Here is a 26,662-nt window from a genome sequence, read left to right on the forward strand (position 1 = left end):
TGAATGCTAACAGAGAGATCCCTGATAAAGCAGACGGGCTGTTCTCCCTCAGATTATTGAACACAAAGACGTTGGTGTGAGACTGGAGGGGGCCGATCACGTCGTAAACCAAAGCCCAAACAGCGGCGGCAGCAGCTGAGAATCAATGAACTACGAAGCATGTTGCATTTGTGAGAGCGTCTGACACCAAGGATTCCATGAAGCTTCACCTGAATCCTGACATTTATGTGTTGGTTTCCAAAAGTCTCTACCAACAAAAAGAGATCACATTTACCCTTATATCAACTCACACACTAAGAAAGACAATTTCATCACTGAACTTGTAAGTGAACCCACAGATCTTCATCACACCGTCTGTTGTAAAACATGAACTATGTATTATTTTTATTAAAAGCTATATATTTTTTAAAAATAATACATCAACAGTGTGTTTAGAGGGGCACAGAATGAAAGTGTATTTTGTATATTTTATATTTTTGACGGGTTCGACAGTGTTTATGTTGATTGGTTCATTGTGAGCTGACAGATACGGTCTCTGTGCTCGGAAGAAGTCTCGAAGTCCCACAGCGTTATGAATCACAGAGGTAGAATGACCGCAGAAGAACAAAAAAGAAAAGAGAGAAGCAGATGTTAGATGGACTCATAGAAAGGATTTCATTGATATCAAAATGCACGCGGAAATGGCGACTGTTCTCCTCATCGGTAAGAAGCTAACTCACTAGCTAACTTAGCTAACGTTACTTGTCGGTCAAATCCCTCTTCAACAACGTTACTTGTTTTCACTCTATGACGTTGAGACTGGATATGACGTTACTGGTCGTGAACCATCCACCTCCACTCCCAGTCAATCGAGGAAATGGAGGTGACGGTCAGGTCACAGATGTTAAATGCAGATGTTCCTCCAACATGTGGATGTTCCCTCAAGCCATTGGCTCATGGGTTGGAACATGGGTCTGTCTGATATTATTGTGTATTTATTGTTTTGTTCGATTAATAATCATCATCAGCCTCTGAAGATGAATAGAGTCTGTTAATTATCAAACAACCGACAGCTCCTTTTGACCGAAACGAATCCACCCTCACCCTCATGTTTTATTTCATGTTTCACACACACACACACACACACACACACACACACACACACACACACACACACACACACGTGTCTCTGCTGGATCACACTACTGTGACAGCCAGTGTCATTTGGCCTCCTCTGAACATCTGTTTTAATACTACAGAAAACCAAAGTGTGGTTCTAGTTAACGGGTGTAAGTTTGTCCATTGAAGAAAAATTCAAACAGTGATGAACAGTGAAACGATGTCTCCAGCTCCTCTGAACAGACAAGGACAAAAAGGGTTCCAGAAGAACTTTGAGGGGCCTTGGGTGCAACTGCAAACAGCTTCCAATGAGAACCTTTGTCTGTCTGGACAACTAAACACTGTCATCTCAGTTCTCCCATTAGCTCCTCTGCACCTCATTGGCAGATATTTACTGGGCATCCGACACGTTCATCGCCATCACTGTAATTTAAGAGCAATTACTTTGAGGGTGAATAAGCGGAAAAGACAATCCGATGTGCATGGAGAGAAAAAGAAGAAGAAAAGTTACCTCAAACTTGCAATAATGAGCCCCAATTATCTGCAGTGACTCTGTGTGTGTGTGTGTGTGTGTGTGTGTGTGTGTGAGTGTAATGAAAGGTTAAGATTTATGTTGGGCGTAATGAAGCTGTGTCACTGAAGTTAAATGAGCACAAGTGTCGGACCTCAGAGATCAGGGTCACATGTTCTGCTTTTCCCACACAGAAGCCATTTAAAGTGGGGTGAAGGTTCACGTACACGAGATGTTCATGATGGAGCTTTAGCAGGTCAAAGTACTTGAGATTTAAATGAAACTCTGATTTTACGCAGGCATGTTTCCCGTACTGTGCTTGTGTTCTACTGCTCTGTTTGTCCCCTTTGAGTGTGTTCCCTTGTAAATTAAATGTCACTTTGAATGACTCAGTGAGTCTATGATGTCCTCCTTTGCATCTGCAATCAATGCTGCTGGACAAAGACAAAGACACTGTCATGACGCCTGAAGTTTATCGGAGATGGATGATGTAACACTGAACGAGGCGACGACAGAAGCAGGATTATGTTTTTACAATTGTGTGCAGCCTTCTCTCCATAGAGAGGTAGAAGGTCACAGATTAGGTACAGATTGAAAATACAATCAAATACAAAGAATAAGATATAATATAAAAAGGTACAAAGTAAAGTACATCAAATCTTTTTTCAAGGCAGTGTACCTTGAATTTATCAAATAGTATGCAATCTACTCATAAGGTAAATTAATGTCACATCACTTCAATTGACTCAAGTGCTCAGTGAATCATTTTCCTCTGTGAAATATAATTCTGCCCTGATTTGATTGGCCGTCTGTCAATATTCATGTCAAAGCTGCAGTAAATGTTTGCTTCCAATCTGTAATTACGCTGACTAGCCAACCGCAGTGTATCGATAATTACGTTCATCAATGCAGAACATGGGGCTGCACTGCAAATAACTGCCTTCACGATATTTACAATGATGCTCAAATAATTACGGTACGTTTTTAAATTTTTAAACTAATTCAGCTGCTGTAATCCAAAGCAAGTCCAGCACATCTGACCAGAGAGCTCAGCAGCAGCACTAGAAGCAGTAGAAGCAGTAGAGTGACTGCCACACGTCTCTCCGCTGTCTCTTCAGGACTGTGAGATTCTGAACACGGGCCGTACTGACGGGGGAAAACCGTGGCGGGTCCCGGTGAAGGTGGTGACTGTTGGAATCGACGCCTCAACTGTCGATGTGTCCGAGGACGTCAAGTGCCGCTCCACAGACGAAGACGTGGTCAAGGTGAGTAGGACGATGAACCCAGTGTCTCTGAACTCCAAGCCCTGTCCAGGTTCCAGGTTTGTCAGAAGCAGTCTGAACGTCCTGTTGCACCTCATCTCATGTCGAGCAGGTGAAGTGACTCCACCTGTTCTGTGGCAGATGATGGTTCTGACCAATCAGCTGCGAGCTGGCAGTGTGTACCCACGTGATGCTCTGTGGCTGTGTGACATAAGTCATACACACAACACACAACAACAAACATGGCTGTCGTTTGGAAGGAGGACGAGGAGGACATGTGACAAATGAAATGCTACGCTAATGTGAAGAATGGTCATATTTCACTACAGGGAGTTCAGTTTGTCTTCACAGCACATCACAACACCCCTGTTGCTGCAGAGAGACTGTGCTGTAAGCCAGTGCCCCACAATGGGTTTATCAGGTCTCAGTAGTGCAGATAGTGGACTACTAATAGTCCAGAAGATAATAACATCTAATTTTATAGTAGAATTGTATAATTCAGTATAATATAGTGTAGTATTTTCTGTATTGCAGAAGTATTGCATAATTCCTTATATTATTGTATAATATTGTATGGTATAGTAGTATTAGTGTATTGTACAGTGTAGCGTAGTACGGTATCTCTCTAGTATGGTGGTGTATAATATTATATCATATAACATTGTACAATAATGGTCGTAATATGTAGTATATCCTGTAGTTTTCCTCATATTCCAACATCTTCATGTACAACATAAATCACAACACTGATCTGCAGTTTACTGGAGAAGTAAAACAAATAAACTTCATGTAGAAACATCTAGATACGGCGAAGCTACAAACACTAAATTACTTTATTTCACATGAATACAAATGATGCGACAGATGAATAGTTTTCTATGTTTAGCTTGTCTATATAAATCCTGAAGCGAGAATAAACAAACAGCAGTTTGAGGCACAGCAGCCACTGACAGCCGGTTTGACTGAACTTATATTTTTGTGTTTGTATTTTTAGAGCTCGAGCAAACGTTCTGTCGTTGTAGTCCTTTCGTGTAAAGTTGCCTCTCATCTTCAGTCGACTCAGAACAAGTCAGTGTGCTGCAGTATCCCAATTAGTCTTAAATCCGGTTTAAAGCGTCTGAGTGAAAACCTGATAAACTAAATCTGCCTGTGTCTGTTTCCGATAACAGAATTTCACAAAGGGCGCCGATGTGAAACAGATCAAACTCGAGTATGCAAGGAAAACTGCACTGAAAGAAAATCAGAGGGAAGATTATATATATTTTGCCTCTTCGATCCACTCCATCACGCGTGAGATGAGAGTTGGAGGCCGGTTCCACAGAGTTACAGAGGGAAATGAAACCGAAGGCAAATGTGTTGAGAAGTGGCAGCTTCGCCTGCAGGATGTACAGTCAGAGCGTTCATGCTCGTTGCTCTCGCAGATAAACACTTAGTGACATTAAACCTGAATAATGAATCACTCTGCGCATGAAACGATGCACTCACTTGTGGCCTTGTAATTACAGTGAATTTGAAAAAAAAATTTAAAAATACCGCCGGTCACATTTTTTTTTCTTTAAACCTCTTTAGAGATTTGTCTTGCTTAAACAAATTTTGTCTGACGTGTAGGCAGGAGGAAGGCTCTGCCCTCATTATGTTGCACGCACATGTTCCTCTTTCTGGATCTGTAGTTTTGACAGTTCAGTTTGGGGCCAGAGCAGCTTCTGTGCTTGCAATGAGTCGGCAGTAGGTGCGTTACAGATGGTCACAGGAGGTTCAGTGTGTTTACCACTGTGTCATCGCTCCACGAGGTGCAGCGGCACGCAGCTGACACCCAGCCCCCCCGGAAGAAGTGCAGCTCACTTCAGCTTTGGCTCTGGGTGTGAGTTAAAAACACAGCAGGTCACTGTTTCCATTAAAAACACAGAAGCACTGGAACTATCCATGGTTCACGGTGCCGACAACAACCAGCCGTGAATTCTCCACCGCCCCCGTCCCACCAAGGCACATCGGAGGACGGGTACTCCAGGCTACTGAGACATTAATAGAGATGGTGCAGCCAGTTTCATGATGAACGCATTCAAACACAGGAAGCAGGTCCGATAACGTCACTGGCAGTTTTATCACTTTGTGTTGAAGTTTTGGTATTTTCTGTTGTTTAAGTGTGTTTACCTTGTTTTAAGATTGATAAAAAAATAAATATATTGACGAAGAGATAACATAATAAATAGATGATTTATTTTATTTATTTTGTATTGAAAATATGTTTCAGTGACCTCGGTACGTCCATGTGTGCGTGTCCATGCACGTTGCTGTATGTAGAATGTTTTTTAAATGAAGGTTAACGCATGACTTCATGCTTCTCTCAGTCTATTAATATGCAAATTCCATCATGTGTTGTCTTAAAGTCCGTTGAGCTTGTGTCTGCAGGCTGGTCCAACAGGACAGCTACAGTAGTCAAACCCTTGCATCTTAGAAAGGAAAGAACGAGTGACTTTCTCCACGTATGACCACGATGATGCATCATATCTGGTGCAGAACAGCAGCTGTCTGTGGAACTTGATAGAATGTTTAAAGATTAATTTAACACATCAACAGATTAACAAACAGATTAAGAGATTAACAAACCTCATCGGTTTCCATGTTCCATCTATGTGGATGTCAGCAGCCTGATCATTGATATAAAAGGATGAAGCAGCTCATTGTGTTTCCACGTCGCTCCTCCTTGCAGCGAGCGCTGTAACTCGAGCTGACGAGTCTGAGTGGTTTAATTGCTTCTGTCGAAGCAGCTCTGTGTACACGGCAGAGACAGCCGATCCCACCTTCACGCTCTGCACCCCCATCGCTCACGTCGGCCGAGGGTTGTGTCTGCTTTCTGGTGAGCTGTTAATTTCCTGGGCTCGACCCACAGACAGCCCCTAATGTCCTCTGTAAGTATTCTCCCGTTAGCTGCCTGATGTGTGTGATTAATACGCCAGCAGATCCTCCTGCACATTCACGAGACACCGGGATGCAGAGTGACGGGGAGTTTGACTCAGCTCACTTCCTGCTTGCTGGGAGGATGAGGGGTTAATGGTGCAGGAAGTGTTTGTGTCTCAGGTTGATGTGGAGTGATGTCAGCAGGGAGGTGTAATGATATCAGCACGGCTGGTTCGATGTCAGCTGACATGTTTTTCAGTCTCTGTGCTCAGATGGTTGATGGGAACAAGTTTTAATGTCAGCTGACACACTCCTTCATTCCTTCATCCATTCGTCCATTTATCTATTTATTTCTTTATATATTTATTTGCCTATTTATTTGATTGTTTATTTGGATATTTATTTATTTGTTTGCTTATTGATTTGATTGTTTATTTGCGCATTTATTTTATTTGCTTGTTTGCTTATTTATTCTTCACCTATCCAGTTACACACATCTGTATGAGCACAGTTACTGTATCTATACTATACAAAGAGTCTCAAGTTCCTCGGTGTATAATTTGTCTTATTTTTACTTTTTTCTGTTTCTGTTTTTTTAAGTAAGTTTGCACCCTGTTGGTTTTAGTTTATTTTTAATCTTTTATATTTTCTGCCTCTTTTTTCAGGTTTTACCTCTTACCTGTTGTTACTTTTCAGTTTTTCTTTGCTGCTGTAACACATCTGTCTGTCTGGCAATTCCAATAATCCTAATCCTAATCATAAATAACAAGGGGGAAGACAGGGGTGCGGTCAAAAAACTAATCACCAGGGATAACTGAACTAACCAAAGTAAACCAGCTTGGAGGAAAGTTCTTTACAAACAAATGTCAGATGACATCATGGAACTTCAGAAAGAAAAGTACCAACATACACAGTGACCGCAGCATCAGATCTCCCATCATTCAATCATTGGGTTTCTGTGTGATCACATAGTTCCAGTCAGCTGTTATCAAACCTGGAACCTGCTGGTGCAGCCATATTGCAGAGGCTTAAAGAGAAGAGTCGGCAGAGACGGAGCTGTCAGAGGCACTTCAGTCTCAGCGGGCTGAGAGAAAGAGATGAACAATGAGCGCTGATAAGAAGCACGAGCTCCTCTAACGTCTTTATCAGCTCAAACATACTCTGAGCCCTGACGGAGTTCAGTTTTCCCCTTGACTGACCGGAGCCGGGGGAGCAGGTCTGTCCTCGTGGAAGAAGTTCAAATTCTTCATGAAGTAACTCTGTTATCTGAAGCACATGAGCACCGGTGCTGGGTTCTGTTCTCCAGAATCCCCCACACGGTGATTGGTTTTAAAAAAAACTTTTCAGGAAATGTCTCCAGAAATGTGTGCGTCTGCACACAAACCAGTGCAAACACACTGTAGTATGTACTCCAGGTCTGTGAGGGGCACTGTAACACTGTCACAGAAATACACCACAAACAGAGAAGAAGACATGTGATGTGAACAAACAAGAGGAGGAGAACAGACACATCACACTCAGCAGCTTCTGCAGCACCAGTGCCATACTATGATCCACCATTGTTGTTGTTGGCAGGGTTAGCGCATGACATCATCACTTCAGGAAAGATATGTTCAGAGTGGGACACGGTTTCAAAGTGATTGTGTTTGTTCCAAAACTGTGGTTCATTAAATGTCCAAACAATGACACCTAAACTCCTCCATGTGGACGTGGACCCAGTGTTTGTTTGAGTTCAACGTTGCAATCAAAGAAAGTGCTGAAAAGCCACAAAAACTGTTCGAATCGCCACAAATCGAGTTTCAGTCTGAAGCGGTTGACTTGTTCATGGAATCACTCCGGTTTTCTGCACCGTCACAGAGGAGCTGGAGCTGCAGCCTAGTGATAAATGGCTGCTTTTACTTTATCTTACAATGCAGAAAAATACGTGTCCCCTGATCATCTGGTCCCATCTGGTTCCTGCCAGAGGAGTTTGGTGTATGACGGGATCAATAGAATTGATAAGGTGCCAAAGAAACAGAACATGTCTGTCTAAGGCATGGTGATTAATTACCTCTGTGAGTGTGTGTTTGTGCTGGATGCTCCTCTGCAGATTCTCTTTGTGTGTGTGTGTGTGTGTGTGTGTGTGTGTGTGTGTGTGTGTGTGTGTGTGTGTGTGTGTGTGTGTGTGTGTGTGTAAAGCTTAGAAAGAGACAGGTTAGACACAGGATTCTGGACATTAATCAAATGTGTGTGCGAGTGAAGAAAGACTTCAAAAAGAAGAAAAAAAGCCTCAGCAACAAAGAGCGCATCTTTCGATTGCACAGATTTGGCGACGGTCAGTTCGTTTGAAAAAACAAATCACAAAACAGATGGCGAAGACTTTTACCGTCCATTTTATAAGAGACAACTGCTTCTCGTACTTGTTTCCATCTGTCGCTGGGCTGAAGGCAGAACTCTAATCGAGGAGCCAGACCACAACCTGTTCTCCCTCAGGTTCAAAGATGGCGCTAGACACAATATATATATATGTATATATTGTATATATACACACACACGCACACACACAACCACACATCCAGAATTCATATGACTGGACTCACCTTTCATTAGAGAAGATTATTCTAAACTGACTAGTTGGAAGTTCTGGTACTTGTAGTTCATTGAATGACTCAGGTCTTTTGTGTCCATATCAATGACTCGTACACACACAGTTTTTATTGTTGTTACGGTGTAGTTGTACTTCAAGTACCACACCTAAAAGCAGTAAACCAGGGACAAATGTTCATTCTCTGGCGTCTGTGGTGTAAGTGGTTTCAGTTGAAGGGTGAAAATGTTTGAGAGCCATTGGTTGAATCCAGGCGTGTCCAAACCGGTCCTTGAGGACCCCCCCTGTCCTGCAGGGTTTAGATGTACCCTGCTCCTACACACCTGACTCAAATCTGCAGCTCATTGTCACGTCACTGCAGAACTTAACAGAGACTGATTCAGGTGAAGTAGGACCTGCAGGATTGGGGATCCTCGAGGGCCAGTTTGGACACCCCTGGTTAATCAACACTCGTCCACACGGTGTAGTTTTTTTACAAAGGGATGAGTCACTTTGAATAACGTCCATCTTCTCCTTCCTCCTCCTCCCCAGGTGTCTGAAAGGTGTGACTACGTTTTCGTCAACGGTAAGGAGATGAAGGGCAAAGTGAAGATGATGGTGAACTTCACCTACGGGTACTTGAGCGCTCAACTGGAGCTCAACGTGTGGATCCCACGGCTCCCGCTCCAGATCGAGGTGTCCGACACGGAGCTGAGCCAGATCAGAGGGTGGAGGGTTCCCTGCCGCCAGCAGTCCGAGGTGCAGTCACAGCAACCCTCAACATGTATTCGTTGGTTATCTTTTTCACAACCTTTGGACCTGTTCAAATGATGTAAACGAATAGTGAGAACAAACAGCGAAGGCTTCTTTCCTCCAGGGTTTTCTGTTTGACACTTGGCAGGTTAAGATCAGGTGATGACAGATAGGTGAATGACCTTTGCAATTCAGCCGTCCAGTCATTACGAACAGCTTAAGGTGGCCTGCCATCCTGCCTCTGTGTCTGCAGTGGGACAGAACATTATTAGAGCGGTTTGGAGGTCAGCTGTGTCCCCCGAGGCTTCATCACCGGCAGCCGCTGCCAACACGTGGCACTCCTCTGCTGAAATCCATCAATTGATGGAGCAGCCTGTACCTGCAGTAATTACTTCTGGAAAGGAAGTGAGCTTGGACTTGGATCATCCTACGCGCCGGTGTGGCTCGTCTAATTATTTCACCGACAAAGGTTCAGTATTCAACAGGCCCCAAACGCTCACAGAGGATGTAGCTCCATTCGCTGTACGCCTTCATCAGTGGAGTCGCCATTGTTGGCTGGGGCGTGACTTGTGCTGAGCTGTGCACATCTTTGTTTCTCTGTCCTCCATGTTGCCTGACTGTGAGTATCAGGAGAGAACCGGCATGACCTTGCAAAGCAGCACTATCACTGCTGCTCCACAATCCGTAAACCTACGGGGAGCCAAACATCGTGGCGTTCCCTTTCTTTATCACTGAGGCTGGTTAGCCATATGTCTCCTGGAAATCCAGATGTTGCTCTGCAGGTTAGTCTGGACACGAAGCGTTGGATCATTAACTAAGAACAGAATCAGTTTGGACCAGTCACACAGGTCTATTTGACGTAGGCGGACTCTGAGCTCAGAGGATGACCACAGTGGTTATGTACACAACAAAGATGGCTGCTGCTGATGAAAAGCAGTCGTTTGACTTCGGTCTTTGGCTTCTTTCAAAGACCGACAAAGGATCATTTCCATTCCATTGCGCCTCTCCATCAAACTTTTACAGTCTTCTCCACGGACATTGACTTGTTTCTCTGATATCGTCACCTATCTTCACCTATCCTCACCTATCCAATAGCGTACAGTGGATCTGCATCCAGTGATAGAACCTACATCTTTGTGTGGCTCTGGTTCTGGTTAAAACAGATCTAAAAGGAAAGGGCAAAATAATTAATGTGAATCTCAACTCTGCACGTTTGGCTCCATCTATTTCCTGGTTTGTCAGACTCTTCAAGCATCAAGATGCGAGCATCAGGGCATTCCTTCCTCAATTAGCGAGGCTGGTGAGTCAGGCTGTGAGTTGGGGAATGAGAAAGAGAAAAAGTGCCAATAGCAAGCATGTTAGTGGGATGGTTGCAAAAAGTGCTTCTCACACAGTTTGTGAGTGATGCTGCCTGTTTGGCTCACCTCGTACTTCCTTAAGCCCTGTCAAAACCAGGACAAGATAAGCCTCGGCAGACAGCAGACGTAGGCGTGGAGGCGTAGCACTCGGGCAGGCACCACTCCTTTAACACTTCTTTAAAGATGTGTATACTGGGCTTATGTTTGCCTGTTTCTCCACACGTTAATAAACTGGGTGTTTGGTTTTATTTGTCAGATGTCATTGTTACGGGTACCAGGTCTAGTGGCACCACCGCAACAATAGATTTTGGTCCAGCCTCTTGCAGTTTTCTGGGAATAAGGGAAATTTCCAGAGAAATGAAGACCTGAACCACGCTTTCTCTTCCCGAACTTTCTCTTTATTACAATATCAGTTTCTGAACATTCTATATACTTAAGTGCCTGTTTAAATATCCATTGTTGTGTTTAGTTTCTTCAATCTATACACACTATAGCTTCTCTCTCTCTGTCACATTCTTCTTCAAGTTCCCAAAACATTATTAGGTCAAACAAAAACACTGTTTGTAGTTAACTCCATTCACCGTATCCGTTTCTATTTAAACATATTTTCAGTGATGTAAATAACTTGGATATACTCGTCACAGCACATAGATAATATAAATAAAACAAATACAAACATTCTGTGCAAAATATATATCAGGTGTTCAGGTCGCCATTTTGAAACACGCATGCTCACACACATACTCATGCTCTCACAGTGTGGTAACTTCAAACGGCGCCTCCGTGTCAAACTCTGTGTTACTACAATGTCACACACTCAATCACGCATCACACTCGCGCTATATCAGGCTTCGTTGTCAGATGGACTGGTTTTTAGAAGCTTTCATCGTGTACATACCTGGGAATAAGGGAAATTTCCAGAGAAATGAAGACCTGAACCACGCTTTCTCTTCCCGAACTTTCTCTGAGGGGAGGGGAGGAGCACGTCCCTCACCTAGGAACTCGGGTGCCACTGTCACCTGCGCAATGGTTCCGCCCTCCTATTTCTCCTTAATTATTATTATATTCAATCATTCCCCTTATTCTGACCATAACACATTTGGGTGCTTTACATTTTGAGTGTACCACACACTCCCCAACAAACAAAAGTGGCTCCTGACACCTGATCTGAACAATACAAAAAAATACAAAAAAAAATCAAGTTTCATTCAAAACATTTCACTCTGAACAGTTTTCTCCAACAGGAAGAATCACAACATCATAAACATTTTCTCAATAAGTGTAGTGTGTGCGATTTATGTTTTGGAATGTATGAGATATGTGGACTGACTGTGTCATTGTTTCCTAAGTACTTCACCGCACTTCAGAAACAGTGAACGGGGTATAGGCTAGGAGGATATGTGTATGGGGCAATAGATGGGGTTTGGAAGGGATGAGGGTAGGGTAGTGGGTAACAAAGGTGAGTATACTGTATTGGCTGGATCCCAATTGCATTCACCGTGGGCCGTGGCTGATAAGATGGTTGACCGAGGGAGGGGTATGTGAACACATGTCCTGGCCGCCTTTCTCTAGTAGACCTTCTAAGGGGGATTTGAGGTTCAGGACAGGGTTCTAGAATACCTTCCTCTTGGGTAAGTGCTTGTGGTATGTTCTGGTCATTGGTGGGCGGATCCATGTCATATTCATCCTCACCGTGTGTTTCCTGCTCTTCACCTCTGACACTTTCCCTTTCAGGTTCAGCATAGTTTACAGCAAGTTTCTCTCTCACATGAATATCACTCGGTCCAGGTTTGTTTTGGGACTCGCTAACCAACATCTGGTCCTGATAAGTGTTTGTCTACTCTTGGATTTACCACGGGTATCCGTAACCAATAATGGGTTCTACCTTCCTCTTCTTCAGAGTCACTTGTTTTCTGGATTGTGTGTCCCTTCTGTAGGTCTTGGGGGTTCTGTGTGTCTCTTCATTCTCTTTTTCTGTGGGTCAGCAACTAAATTCGGGAGTGGTTCCACCGGTAAGTCGTTCACTTGCAGAAGCAGATTGCGATGCAGGGTGCGAATGGGGCGATTTCCTGTCTCTGGGCTCACCTTATAGACAGGGTTGTCTCCAACCTGTTCTCTGACCACATGAACAGTCTGCTCCCAGTAAGACCTGAGTTTGCCGGGGCCCCCTCTTTCACTGAGGTTGCGTACGAGGACTCTATCCCCAGGCTGAAGTGTCACACCTCTGCTCTTTTTATCATAGTGCACTTTTCCCTTAGCACTCGACTGTCGACTGTTTGCGTTTGCTATCCGATAAGCCTCTATCATTTTTCCGGCCCATTTTTCAGCATATCCCCGTGGGGTTTCAACTCCCTCCTCCACTACCAGGCCAAAGAGAAGGTCGATCGGAAGGCGTGGTTGTCGACCATACAGCAAGTAATGAGGGGAGAAGCCCGTGGCTTCATGTTTGGTGCAATTATATGCATGGAGCACATGAGGCAAATAGTCCTTCCAATTCTCCTTCTCCTTCTTCCCGAGGGTCCGGAGCATTTGCAACAAGGTGCGATTTAGCCTTTCAGCGGGATTGGCTTGAGGATGATAAGGGGAGGTTCTCGAGTGACCAATACCGGATAGTTGTCTGAGTGTTCTGAACAGCTCGTTTTCAAACTCCCGACCCTGGTCGTGGTGAAGTTTAGCGGGGTATCCGAATCTGGGAATGAAATCATTGAACAGCCGATCAGCGGCTGTCTTGCCGGCTTTATTCCGGGTGGGGTAGGCTTGTGCAAACCTGGTAAAGTGGTCTACAACTACCAGAATGTATTCGTACCCACCTCGACAGGCCTCTAGGTGGAGAAAATCAATGCACACAAGTTCGAGCGGTCCGTTTGATGTAATGCAGCCCATTGGTGCCCTTTCATGTGAGGCCGGCTTTTTCTGTTTAATGCAAGGACATTTTCTAGTGACATAATCTTCTATGTCTCTTTTCATGAAAGGCCAGTAGAATCGTTCCCCTCGCTAGGTTCAAGACCTTTTCTACACCAACATGGCTCATGTTGTTATGCAGGTGAGTGAGGGCTGTTTGTTTGTAGATGGCAGGCAGGACCAATTGTCGTCGACCTATACTCTTTCGGTATAGTAGACCATCCTCAATGTATAACTTGTTCCATTCCCTCAATAGCCTTCTCGTGACTGTGTCAACTTTCACTCGGTCATCCTCTGTTAGGGTTACATTGTTTTCCTTTAGCTCCATAACCTTTCCAATTACAGGATCCGCTCTTTGTTGTCTCACTAGCTCATTGTGGTTTATTGACTGCAGAGGTTCCATGGGAGGTTGGTTTTGGGATGCTAAGTTGAGGGCTGCTACCCAGGCGATGTCTCCCTCCTTGGCCCTCCGGCTCCCCTTCCCAAACGGCACCTACTGCTTCCTCCGAAAGTTCCTCAGAACACTCCGCCATGAAGGTGTCAATGTCCAAGGGACAGCGGGATAAGGTGTCAGCGTCGATGTTGGTTTTGCCCGGCCGGTACCTGATGTCGAAGTGAAAATCAGCAAGCTGTCCCACCCAGCGGTGGCCAACTGCGTTGAGCTTGGCGGTGCTTAAAACATATGCCAGGGGATTATTATCTGTGAAAACTGTGAAATGGGGTGCGTAGAATAAATAATCCCTGAATTTGTCGCATATCGCCCACTTTAACGCCAGGAACTCAAGCTTCCCACTGTGTAAGTAGTAGTTCTGTTCCGCTGGTGTCAAAGTGCGTGACCCATAGCCAATCACTCTCATCTTCCCTCCTTGGTTCTGATAGAGAACTGCACCAAGACCTTTTTGGGAGGCATCTGTATGGAGTGTGAAAGGCTGACTGAAATCTGGGTATGCCAGCACTGGTGGTTTGGTCAGCATATCTATCAGATGTTCAAGAATCTGTTGGTGCTCCTCCTTCCACACTATGGGAGTCCGAGAGGACTGCTGGGGACATTTCGTCTTTTCTCGGGGTGATTTGGGTGGTGACGTGTTTGATTTTGACTGGAGCAGGTCATACAGTGGTTTAGCTATGCGGGAAAAATCCTGCACATATGTTCGATAGTAGCTCAGAAAGCCTAGTAGCTGTCTGACGTCCCCAACTGTATGTGGCGTCCCTCTGTTTCATTGCCTGCACTGCTCCCAGATCTTTGGGATCCATTTTCACTCCTTCTGCCGAAACCAGCCGGCCGACGTATCGGACCTCTTTGCGGAATAGCTCGCACTTTTCCGTTTCAGTTTCACCCCATGGCGCTTAAGGGCTTGGAGGACTCTGCGCAGTACTTGCACATGCTCATCAAAGGACTTTGAAAAACAAAGCACATCGTCGAGATAAGGGATACAACAGTCGTCTCTGAGCGTGTCAAGCATTTCCTCCATGCTCCTTTGAAATGCTGCTGGGGCGTTTGACAATCCAAAAGGTATCCTGACCCATTCATATAACCCCCAGGGAGTTGTGAAGGCTGTCAGGTATCTTGATCCTTCGGCAATAAAGCCTTGGTGATAGGCCTTGCCCTGATCTAGAATCGAGAACCAGGCATATCCTCCCAGTGAGTCTGTGAGATCTTGGATACGAGGGAGAGGGTGTCGGTCTGGTACTGTTTTGTTGTTCAATAGTCGGTAGTCCACACACAGGCGTAAGGACCCATCCTTTTTCCTCACGCAGATGACAGGGGCTGCATAGGGTGATTGAGACTTCACAATCCATCCCTTCACCAGCAGCTCCTGGATGTACTCCTTGACTTCCCTGTAGAGCGGCTTGGGGATGGATGCATATGCTTTCTGCACCGGAATGTCATCCTTGAGCCTGATCTCCATCTGCAGGGATGGGATGCACCCTATGTCACCGCTGTCACGGGAAAATGCCCCAGACTCCTCATAGAGTACTTCCTTTATTGCCTGTTGCTGCTCAGGGCTCAGGTGGCTAATATTGACAGGTGGTAACCAGGGCTCAGTGGGAGTTTCACTGCGAGAGACAGTGCTGTTAACCTCAACTGAGGTCACTTTTCCCAGTGTGAGGTTAGCCTGTTGTGGCTCTGGTGCATCTGCCTCGAGAACCTTGGCAACGTGCTGAATGGTACCTAGGGGGGTTCTCTTTGGTAAGGTGACCTCATGTTTCGAGTGGTTGGAAATGGGCAACTTAATATATGGCCGTCGGATGTTATTGATTTCCAGGATGCCTTCTCCTACGCTCAGCTGTCCCAAAGCAGTGTTCCCCTCCGTGGGCTCATATAGGACAAGAGGATCAGAGGTGTCAAAGTTTTGGGGCACCTGCACCACACATGTACAGCTTTTCCAGCTGGAATGACAACATTGTCTCTCCCCACTCTAACCCTAGCTGGGTCACAGTATGTCCTCTGTGGGACCTGAATGAAATTTACCATGGTCATCACTTGATCTTCTTCAATCCCAAACGCGCTGCGTAGGAGGCTGATTACTGTGGGCAACAGCATCACCAGAAGCCTCTTTCCTCTTAACTATCTCTCCAAGCACGTTTGCTCCTACTAAAGGTTGGGGTAGTGACAAGTGGCTGACCAGAAAGGGAGCTTGTACAGTGAGATCGGGGTCATCATTCCCTGTGAGGTTGACTGTGAGCTCCACCCACCCATCATATGGGATGGAATGGGCCCGTGACTGCAAGGACATCAAGGTCATCATCAATGAGCTCCTGAAGAGGTCTCACTGTATAATTTGGAATGTATGTGGTAGCCCAATCTTGGTCAATTATGCTCACTTGTGAGCCAGAGTCAAATAAGACTGTCATTGGATGTCCACCAATCAGACATTTGAGTTGACTTCTTTTTCCGATTAGAGGTGCTTTACATTTCGTGCTGCTTTGACAGGCAAATATCTGTGGCTGTTGTTTACTGGGCTTAACTTGTTTAGGTGGCTGCTCAGGCGTGGAGTCTACTGGTTGGGACTGTCGTTGTGCATCGGTCTCTGGCTGTCCCACGGCAGAGACCGAGTCCCCGTTTCCCTGGAACTTGGTACGCTTCAGGCATCCCACTGCTCGGTGCCCAGCTTCTCCACACACAAAGCAGTGGTTGCACTCCTGAAGGTTCCGTTCTGTGCACTTTGGACAACGAGCTGCTCTTCCCCTTACCTGAGCAGAGAGGTGACTCTGTGGGTGCTGGGAGGATTTATTGGGGGATGGCATGGAGGGGGGGCATGACAAGGGGTGAGGAAGGGAAGCCGGTGAGTGAGTCACCTGAGTGTTTGCTCGCTCCGTCAGAGAGGCCATCATGCGTGTCAGCGCCTCCACCTGGGCACTAAGCTGTTGTCATGGTCTGGAAGTTCTGACTTCCTATTGTGTCCTTTGCATTGTCACTATTTCGCCGGTCTCCTACATCCACCTTGGCACTATGCGTATGAGTTATCTTTTGACGGGGAAGATGTCCGAGTCTGCGTAGGTGCTCATTCTCATCACTTATGATTTTCATAACTTGACTGAGGATTTCCTCATCAGTGACTTCCTTGTTTGAGGTAAGGGGTCTCAATCGCTGTCTGAGATCCGTATGTTTCACCCCCAGGCCCTGATATATAGTGTGGAGGAAAACCTCTTGGATGGTGTTGGGGTCATAGGAGATATCTGTGTTGGTCTGTCTTGACTGGAAAAGGAGTCTCTGTTTGAGCCCAATCATGCGGTACAGGAACTGCTGAGGTGACTCTTGTTCGAGTTGTCGAGCACACATTAACTCCTGGAACATCTCAGTGGTTGCCTTCTCACCGAGGTGGGACCTGAGGATGCCCTTGAGTTCGGGAACAGTCATCCCATCTTTGTTAATGAGCATATCCTTAAAGGTGCCTGGTTTGATGACTCTCAGCACGCCGCGGACTACTTCTGCCTCTGCAAAACCTTCTCTGACTCCCTCGTCAATTTGTTTACTGATGTTGTTATAATTTATCTCAGAACTCTGATCCCCAATCTGCCCGCCATACACTTTAAATTCTCTGCGCTGGAGATATGGAAAGTCCTTTAGGGGAACCAGTGTCTCTGAAGTCTTGTGAGACATAAGGTTAGATGTAGGCTCTTGATGGTTGTATGACGTGCGTCGTGGAGCAGCCGTGGTCTCACACTGTCTGAGTCTGTTCCCTAGCTCGTCATACGCTCTCCTCAGTTCTTCTACTGACTGTGTGGTCTTGTTGACCTGGGTCATAGGGTGTGAGTGTGACTGCAATCTGTGGGTTGGGTCAATAGTGAGTGGGATGGGGCTGTGTAAAACATGCGTCACAACATCCTCTTCTACATTCAATGATGAGTCAACAGGAGTACAGGTATTAATAATCTTACAAACCAAATCGTTCAGCATTAACAGTTGACCCATACCTTCATCCTCAAGCGCTGACAAGGTGTCGGACTGCATGTAAGAGACGACATAGTCCATGCAGCTTTCCTCGTCCCTCGGGCTCAGCTCGGCTGTCTCTTGCCTGTCAGTTGCAAGGTCCTTCGCAACCTGATAGATGTCCTCGCTTGAGAGTCTGAACAAATTCTTCTTGATTGTCCAAACCAGTTCTCTTCGTGTCGCAGACATTGTGTTTGTGGTCCCAATGGCAATGTAATGTGATTGTGTAATGTGTGTCGGTTTGAAGAGGTGACAACGTAGCCCACTGGTGACTGGTGTGTGTTGGCCTCCCGGATCAGCAGAGCAGCTCCCTTGTGAAGTGAAGATCCTTCTCTTCCAAGAACTTCCTTCGCGGACACCCACCGACTGGCTCCTGGCCTGCAGTTACGCCTCGCCACCTCGCGTTGACCTCCTGACACTCGATGTCATGGTTCTGGTATCACTGGATCTACTCCCTCGATGGTTATGGAGAGGAGAGATCCCGGACGAGCCCCCACAAATTGTTACGGGTACCAGGTCTAGTGGCACCACCGCAACAATAGATTTTGGTCCAGCCTCTTGCAGTTTCTGGGAATAAGGGAAATTTCCAGAGAAATGAAGACCTGAACCACGCTTTCTCTTCCCGAACTTTCTCTTTATTACAATATCAGTTTCTGAACATTCTATATACTTAAGTGCCTGTTTAAATATCCATTGTTGTGTTTAGTTTCTTCAATCTATACACACTATAGCTTCTCTCTCTCTGTCACATTCTTCTTCAAGTTCCAAAACATTATTAGGTCAAACAAAAACACTGTTTGTAGTTAACTCCATTCACCGTATCCGTTTCTATTTAAACATATTTTCAGTGATGTAAATAACTTGGATATACTCGTCACAGCACATAGATAATATAAATAAAACAAATACAAACATTCTGTGCAAAATATATATCAGGTGTTCAGGTCGCCATTTTGAAACACGCATGCTCACACACATACTCATGCTCTCACAGTGTGTGTGTGAATGATTGTCTGTCCCTGTGATGAGCTGGTGACTCGTCCGGGATGCACCCTAACATTCACCCCGTTGGGATCGGCTGGGATCTGCTCCAGCACTACTGCAACCCCGTAACTGGAACAAGCGGGAGATGATGAATATGTATATGATGTCTGTCCAAATGACCCTTGTCATGTTGTCGTAGCGGAAAATAAAATGCAGCAAAAATGCCAAAACAAATCTAGCACACGGCGAAAACAAGCAGACCGCTCACATGAATACGGAGCCTCTTCTCTGAAGTCAGACAGAGGTTTGAAAGCAAATGAAGCAGAAAAAATAGCATTTTGAAGCAGCTTGTTCTTGGTGCTGTGTATGAAATGTTTATTCAATTAACCTGAGATTGGATCTGGAGGGGCTGGCTTACACTCTGACCTTTCACATTTGTACCAGAGCTTAAATGGCTGACTCATACCTGCAGCGGGCCACAGGAAGCACTGAGTACGACATTCACACTGTCACTGACTCCTTAACTGTCACAAATCATCTGAGTGGTGGAACAGCAGCAAAACCGGAAGTCCAGTTGCCTCTTGTTAAAGACATGATGATTCTTACAACCACCAGTTTGTGGAACGTGCTGCGTCTTCATCTGTATTCAAACGCTGCATTTGTCATATCACGGTGCTTTCCACTGCCATCTGGAGAAAGTTTTTCCTGAAGCTTAATGTAAAATAAAAGAGAGACAGACTCTAATGATATGGCTGCTTTGTGACAGTTTAAACCTCATTTGCAGGGAAAAGTGAAGCACGAATGCTGGGTTGATTTGTTGTCTTAAGTAACAAAATTAGACGCAGGAGAGCAATCAGGAGGCTGTGGAGAAAAGCAGTGAGCGGCAGTTTGCTCACAATCTACGGTGCGGGAGAAACACTGAGCAGGAAAAATGAATTTAATTACTTGGTGTTTGCTCGGAAAATGTCCCTGAGTGAGTTACAGTGCTGTGTGTGGACCATATATAACATCTGGACAGAGCGTCTGCACGTCATCACTGTATCAGTACGTTAGTCTGTGGTGTGTGAAGCTGAGGATGCAGCTTTGACAGATGACTCATTCATCTGAACACATTAAACTCCGGCGAGAGCAGCCACAGTTGTGGGACTGTCTAATGTCCCATGTCAGCCATGTTTAAACAAACATGGCTGACAAGCTGTTTCAGCTCTGACAAACCCATGGAGAAGAACGAACGGGTCGAGCGGTGGAGGAGTCGGCGTTGGTCAGGGTGACTCTACATGGGTGTCATCCACATGCCCTTACTTTGATATCCTGGATGCTACTTCCTGTCATCTTCCGATGTGTCCCCCTTCCTTTCGTTCATTGTGTGTGCGGTCCGGTCAGAACACACGACACCGCCGCGTCCAAAGCTAAAAGACGTTTGATTGACAGGAACTGAGGTCTGTTTACTCACACGCTGACACGTCTGACGACTGGTCTTATATCCTCAGCTTTAGTTTCATAACTCGTAACGCTGGTGTCTCACATGTCTTTCCGAGGTGACATCTTGAGTGAATTGAATCTCGTTAACCGGCTGCTCTGTGATTTCTAGGTCCGCACGAGACAGCGAGGACGAGGAGGATGAGGACAGGCGCGGGCGGAGCTGCTCCCTGCAGTACCAGCACGCCATGGTTAGAGTCCTGACCCATTTCGTTGCTGAGTCAGCGGATCCTCGAGGCCAGACGAGCTTCATGCTGGGCTCTGACTGGCAGGTGGACATCACGGAGCTGGTGTGGGACTTTGTGAAGGTGGAAGAACCGCAGATTGCTCAGCTGCTGGACAGACGGACGCTGGTGGGACTCAGCATGGGAATGACCACGATTCAGGTATGTGTCACGTGACGGACGACTGAACGATCCTCCTCATGACGCTCAAGTGCTCAAAACAACTCTCACTCCTAAAATCACACAAGGTCAAATTCCTTTTTTCACCGGTCCAAGCGACAAGATGCCGTCAGTCAGCATGAAATAAAATCACAGAACGGAAAGGTTCTGTTGTTGACTCAGTGGAAGAGGAATTTTACAGTCAACAGAATTATAAACAGAATATATACAGTTTATTTATGCAGTTGAATGAGAAAGAAACACATTTGAAAATAATAGTACACAGAATACTGGAAAAGACAAAAGATGTGATAACATAAATATGAAGTTTTATTTGTAACTTACACAATTGTACACAGTGGGGTTAGTGAAATGTGTTTGTGTCCAAATATGAAAGACAGGTAAATATGTACAAAAAATGTAATGAAAGAGCAAAATAACAAAATATAAATATAAAATGAACGTGCATCTGAGAATATATGGAGGAGGAAGAGGAAGAGTCCATTTGACTTTGTTAAAAGTCAGTCAACTGTAAAACGTTTCATTCCAAATCCATTTGTAGAAAATATCAGGAGTCTGTGGTGGATCTGAACTCTGCTCCTGTATCAGAGCAGGAACCAGGCTCCATCTATTTCCTGGTTTGTCAGACTGTTACAGGCCAAGGTGAGATCACAGGTTTCATATAATGTATGATTTTTTTTCTTTGGACAGTCTTTGGGTAATCCATCATTTTGACAGATCAAACTCCTGAGGGTGATCGTCTCTCACAGCCACCACAGCCACACGACGAGTTCACACTGTGGGTTCCACGTGAGGTCACACCTGAAGCCTGAAAACACACCACAAGATGATTGGTTTCTAACAGATACACACACAACCAGTCCACATGTTCGCACACATGTTTTTCAAGTAAACAAACATGGCAGACGAGCAGGACGATTTGATGTTGATGTATTTTTTTGTCGTGGCGACGTTTGTGTTGTTGCCCACAGATCCACAGGTCGTTAATTGATTTCTCACCTGCACCACATCACATGGTGTTTGTAGTTCGTCCCTCTTCAGTCTAAGCGGGTGAGACATCCACAAACAGCTGATTTCCAAACTGGGAACATTTAAATGATTCAAACCACCTTCAGAGGATGTGGAGTGTGATTCCGTCTGTAAACACATAGTCTGTCACAAACCAAAGTTAATTATTGATCAGCGAAAGGCACATGGACACACTGGGAAATGAACAGTTGCTGTTTTGATGCATCAGTTTCAGGAGGGACGAGTGTCTCTCGTCACCTAGCAACAGCCAGATGCTGCTGGCGTTGGCTGTTCTTTAGCCTGAATGGATGAATATCAGCGTTTGAGTGAAATCAGCTAATGAGCATCATCGTCTCAGCCGCCTGGGTCGGCTACTTTACGAAACCCTCCAACGCTCCCGCCCAGGACGGGTGAAAAGGTCTGACGGCGGTGACCGTCGGAACATGCTGAGCAGTTGGCGCGACGTTCATCACGACCAGCGCAGGACTTCCTGTGTGTGTTTTTAAAGTGCGTCTCTCCTTTGGATTACCGTTAATCAAAGGGAGCGAATTCCTTCCCGCAGGAGTCACGGGCGCTGATGACAGCCGGGTAGAGCTGTTGTTTGATCTATACAGCCTGAGAAAATGGATAAAATAGAAAAAGGAGGTTTTGGGTTTCATTTTTACATAATGCACAGGGGCTTGCGAGCCTTTTATGCAAGATGAAACACTCACAGAGACATTTTCTAAAATCACCTTTAACTCACGGTAATCTGCTTTTTCCAAGTAGCAGACATCTTCAGCGCTAAGTGCTCATTGATGTTTGTGCCTTCCGCTGGCACAGAAACGACTTGTCAATCACGCGCTTTGACCGCTGGTGATTTATTTCAGATTTTCTGTTGAAGACGTTTCCAGTCGTACTGCTCTTCTCTCGCTGATGATTTCTCCAGGGAAACACACTCGGAACCCCGGGAGTCTGGGGCTGGAAATGAAAAAGCTTTTATGAGCATCAGAATAAACTCCTGGTCCACTGTAAAGAGGCGCTTCAATAATAAATCTAATATATAGTGTCAAAGAAATGTTGGCTTTAAAACTTACTGATGTTGGACTCTTGTCTTGCTGTCGTAGGTGTTGTCTCCTCTGTCAGACTCCATCCTGGCGGAGAGGACGATCACGGTGGCGGACGACAAAGTGACGCTCACAGAGTTGCGGCCGCAGCTGGTCTCAGGTCTGTCCATGAACATGCAGCTCAGTCCAGGCAGCAACCGAGCGATCGTCGCGACAACAACCACTCAGGAGGTTCTGCAGAACCCCAAGCAGGTCAGAACGCTGGAACGTCGTCATAGAAACGCTCTGCTGGGTTTTGCATTTTATTCACTAAAAGTGCATGACTATGATTTTCACTCTGACTAGTTGGTTCAGAATCCGAATCAGAACGCTGCATCACAGCCTTTGTTCTTTGTTTACTTCTGAAGTGAGCAGAGCTGGTGACAGCACTGACTACAACAACATCTCCATCATGTTCCACTGACCAATCACCTTTAGGTCAGTTGGATCTTCTCTGCTCAGAGAGAGACCTCTGCGTGTGTGGTGACTGCGTCTGTTATTGCTTGTTAAGAAGTTTTTTTCTATGAAAAGAACAGGATGGAATTTACATTACAGTAGAAGACTTGACAATACATTTTTTATGAAGTAGTAAGGAGCAGTGGAACACAGAGAGGTCTGAAACAAATATGAAGTGATTTATTTCTCATTCTGTCAACAAGGGTTTTACACAAAGTCTCTGCTGCGGAGACGAGTGTGAATCTGATCTGCTACAACTTACAGCTATTTGTCACAAACATCGCTCACACCACGCAGTGTGTGTGTGTGTGTGTGTGAGAGAGAGAGAGAGAGAGAGACGTTTGTGGACAGTTGTCAGGTGCTTCTCATGCATGTGTTCATCTGTGGGGAACAAAGCTGGAGTGGAGCACAAGGTCGACACACAGGAAAGTATGGAGAAGTATTTGATCAGTTTCTAGGTACTAAAAAGTGTGCAAAGTAAAGCCGCTCTTGTACTCTTGTAAAATACTGTAAAATAGAAGATTACATCTTTACAATATGAATTTAATCCATCTGTGTGTTATGCCGGGTCGAGCACAGTTTGTGTGAGATGAGAACATACGGCCCTTGTTGTCCACTGCCCCCGACCCTCCCCCGGGCTCCCAGGTATCATCAAGTTTCACTCCAACACCAACACCGTCCACAAGGTGGACGACTTTCATGCGTGTTTTTCAATGGGTGGCTTGACAAGCCAGTGTTTGAAGACTGGTGGGCCAAGGATTCCAGACTGACAGAGGGCTACGTGGGCTACGGGGAGCTTTGTCAGAAATCCTTTGACATCGCCAACATGGGGGATGAAGCGTTATTATTGTCATGCCATTGTGGAACTTGGCTACAACCGCCTATTAAGAAGAATGAAATATGATACAGATATATTTAGTCAGATGTTGCATATTCTCTGAAAATGCAGAGAAAAAAATGCAGAGTTTAAAATGTAAGTACGGAATAGAATGGAATTTTGAAATTCCAAATATGTAGGAACCCTGGACGCAGGAAGAGATCTGACACAGTCAGACACATCTCAGTAACTGAAGATATGAGCGCATGAAAGCTCATGAGCAGGAAGCCCCACCGAGATGTGAAGACACACGTCCGGTCAGATGACTCGTCCTCAACCACCTGCAGGCTCCACGCCGGCGTGTCCAACACCTCAGAACACCAACGGAGGGACAAGACGTCCACTGTTTCTTCCACTTTGTGACGTTTGCCTTTAAAATTGTCACCGTCTGGATCTTCTAACGGCGGGAAAGTGCCTTCTCCTGCCTCTTTAAACAAAAGACTCACTTCCACATTCCTTTTCACACCATCAGGGTCCATGAAGGAGTGATTTCACCATCAAAGAGAAGAGAGAGCATGTCGGTGCACGTCGGGGTGTGTGTGTCTGAGCTCGTGCCTGCTCGTCTGTTTGTTTGCTCCGCGCCGTCTCTAACCCTCTTAACTCCGACGCTCCGGAGCCAGACTGTGACAGAACGTGTAATAAAAAATGTGAGCTTAATCTCTGAGCAGGCAGAAAGCAACATCACTTTCTGTCCCAGAAAAAAGAGCCACCGTCCAAACTTGGCCTTTGTGTCTCAGTCCCTCTTCCTCGTGTTCCTGCACCTTCTTTCATCAAACCTTTACATCGTTTTCCTTTGGACTTCAATCCCACAGCTGTAGGACAATAGGAGGGACATTTATCTGCAGTATCTGTGAGGTGAGTGGGCTGCACTGGTGTCCACACATGGGGTGTCCACACATGGGGTGTCCACACATGGGGTGTCCACACATGGGGTGTCCACACATGGGGTGTCCACACATGGGGACCGATCGCTGAGAGGACAAACTGGTCCTCAGGGGATTTGTCCTCCGGCTCCCTGGAAAAGGTCTTTGTGCGTTTGCAGCGCGATGAAGCCTGAGGAAGCTGCTGTGGAGTCATTATTTGGATTGTTTGATCTTCTCTTTTTCTCTATTTTTCATCTCCATCTTCCTCGGCTGCGATAGGAAACAGTCCACTGGCAACAAGGACTTTCACTGTTCCAGAGGTTTATTTCTGTCACCGAATGCAAACAATGGTGTGTTTTTTTAATTCTCTGCAGCTGCCAAAGATGATGTTGATGTTTCTGCTGCTGAAGAAAGAAACTGTGTCATTTTGTTTTCATAGCTGAAGATGATCCTTGTTGGGGCCTGATGCCGTTTCTTTCGACCCTAATTTGCGCCGTAATCGCCACATGTCGTCCGGATCCTTTCTTTGTTGTTAACTGTTCCCTTTGTGCTCCTGTTTCCCACAGGAGGCTTTGATCAGCGCCTGGCTGCAGTTCAGCGACGGCTCTGCGGCGCCGTTGGACCTGTACGACCCCGAGTCGTTTGTCCTGACCGCCACGTCCCTCCGCGAGGACGTGGTGACGGTGCAGCAGGACCCTGCGTGGAAGTGGCCGGTGGTGGTGACGGAGGGGGAGGGACAAGGTCCGCTGGTCAAAGTGGAGCTGACGGTGTGTGAGAGCTGCCAGAAGTTCAAACGCCGCAGCGTCCTGGCGGCGGGGAGCTGTCACGTCAGGGTCAAGTTCGGCTCCAGTGACGGCTCCAGAGGCAGGGGCAGTGATTACGGCACGGACGGCGAGGACGTGGAGAGCAGAGGACGACCGCTCCCCCCGGACAGGACGGGCCTGGACGCTCACTACTACGGCAGCTCCGTCTCTGACACGGAGGACGGCCTGCTGCAGAGAGCCACCACCACCCGCAGCGCCATCGTGCGCCGGCCCGACGGGGGGAAGCTGTCGGACGACGGGAGCCACAACGTGCCGGTCGACTTCGGGAACTTCCCTGCCCAAGTGGACCTGCCCCGCGGACGCGACCTGGAGGACGACCTCATCCGGGCAGCCCGTGGACTCACAGACCTGGAAATCGGCATGTACGCGCTGCTGGGCGTCTTCTGCCTCGCCATCCTGGTGTTCCTCATCAACTGCATCTCCTACACGCTCAAGTATCGCCACAAGGAGCTCTCCATCGAGGGCCAGGAGAGCATGAACCACGCCCACGACTGGGTGTGGCTCGGCCACGAGGCGGAGCTTCTGGAGAGCGAGATCAGTTTGTCGCCACAACAGGAAGAGCAGACGTCCACGATGGACTCCGGCAGCGGGCTGGAGGAAGGCAGCCACCTTCTGAACGGGGGCACCGCCCAGAAGAACGTCCAGGGCCAAGTGCACCGGGCGGCCGACGCGGGCTGCGGCGCCAAGGACGGCAAGGGAGACTCGCCCACCACCAAGAGGAAGCGAGTGAAGTTCAGCACGTTCACCACCATCCGCTCAGACGGCCCCTTCCCATCGGTGAACGCGCTGAGCCGCGAGCAGGACATCAAGTGGGTGTGTCAGGACGTGGAGCTGGGAGACGCCACCGAGCTACGCAGCTACATGGAGCGACTGAATGACAGCGCGCTAGAGGAGATGGCGTAA

General features: G+C 46.4%; 1 protein-coding gene across 1 annotated transcript; it reads left to right on the forward strand.

The window, feature by feature from the left end:
* The first annotated feature begins 2,718 nt into the window (after positions 1 to 2,718).
* LOC144738661 (transmembrane protein 132C-like) lies at positions 2,719 to 26,662 on the forward strand. Its single transcript, XM_078621652.1, has 5 exons — positions 2,719 to 2,874; positions 8,885 to 9,084; positions 20,355 to 20,628; positions 22,761 to 22,952; positions 25,502 to 26,662. Exons 2-5 carry the CDS (start codon positions 8,927 to 8,929, stop codon positions 26,660 to 26,662), a joined length of 1,785 nt encoding a protein of 594 aa, XP_078477778.1. The 5' UTR covers positions 2,719 to 2,874; positions 8,885 to 8,926.

The sequence above is a fragment of the Lampetra planeri genome, unplaced genomic scaffold, assembly GCF_965212315.1.
Source record: "Lampetra planeri unplaced genomic scaffold, kcLamPlan1.2.h2 scaffold_1114, whole genome shotgun sequence".
Classification (NCBI taxonomy): Eukaryota; Metazoa; Chordata; class Hyperoartia; order Petromyzontiformes; family Petromyzontidae; genus Lampetra; species Lampetra planeri.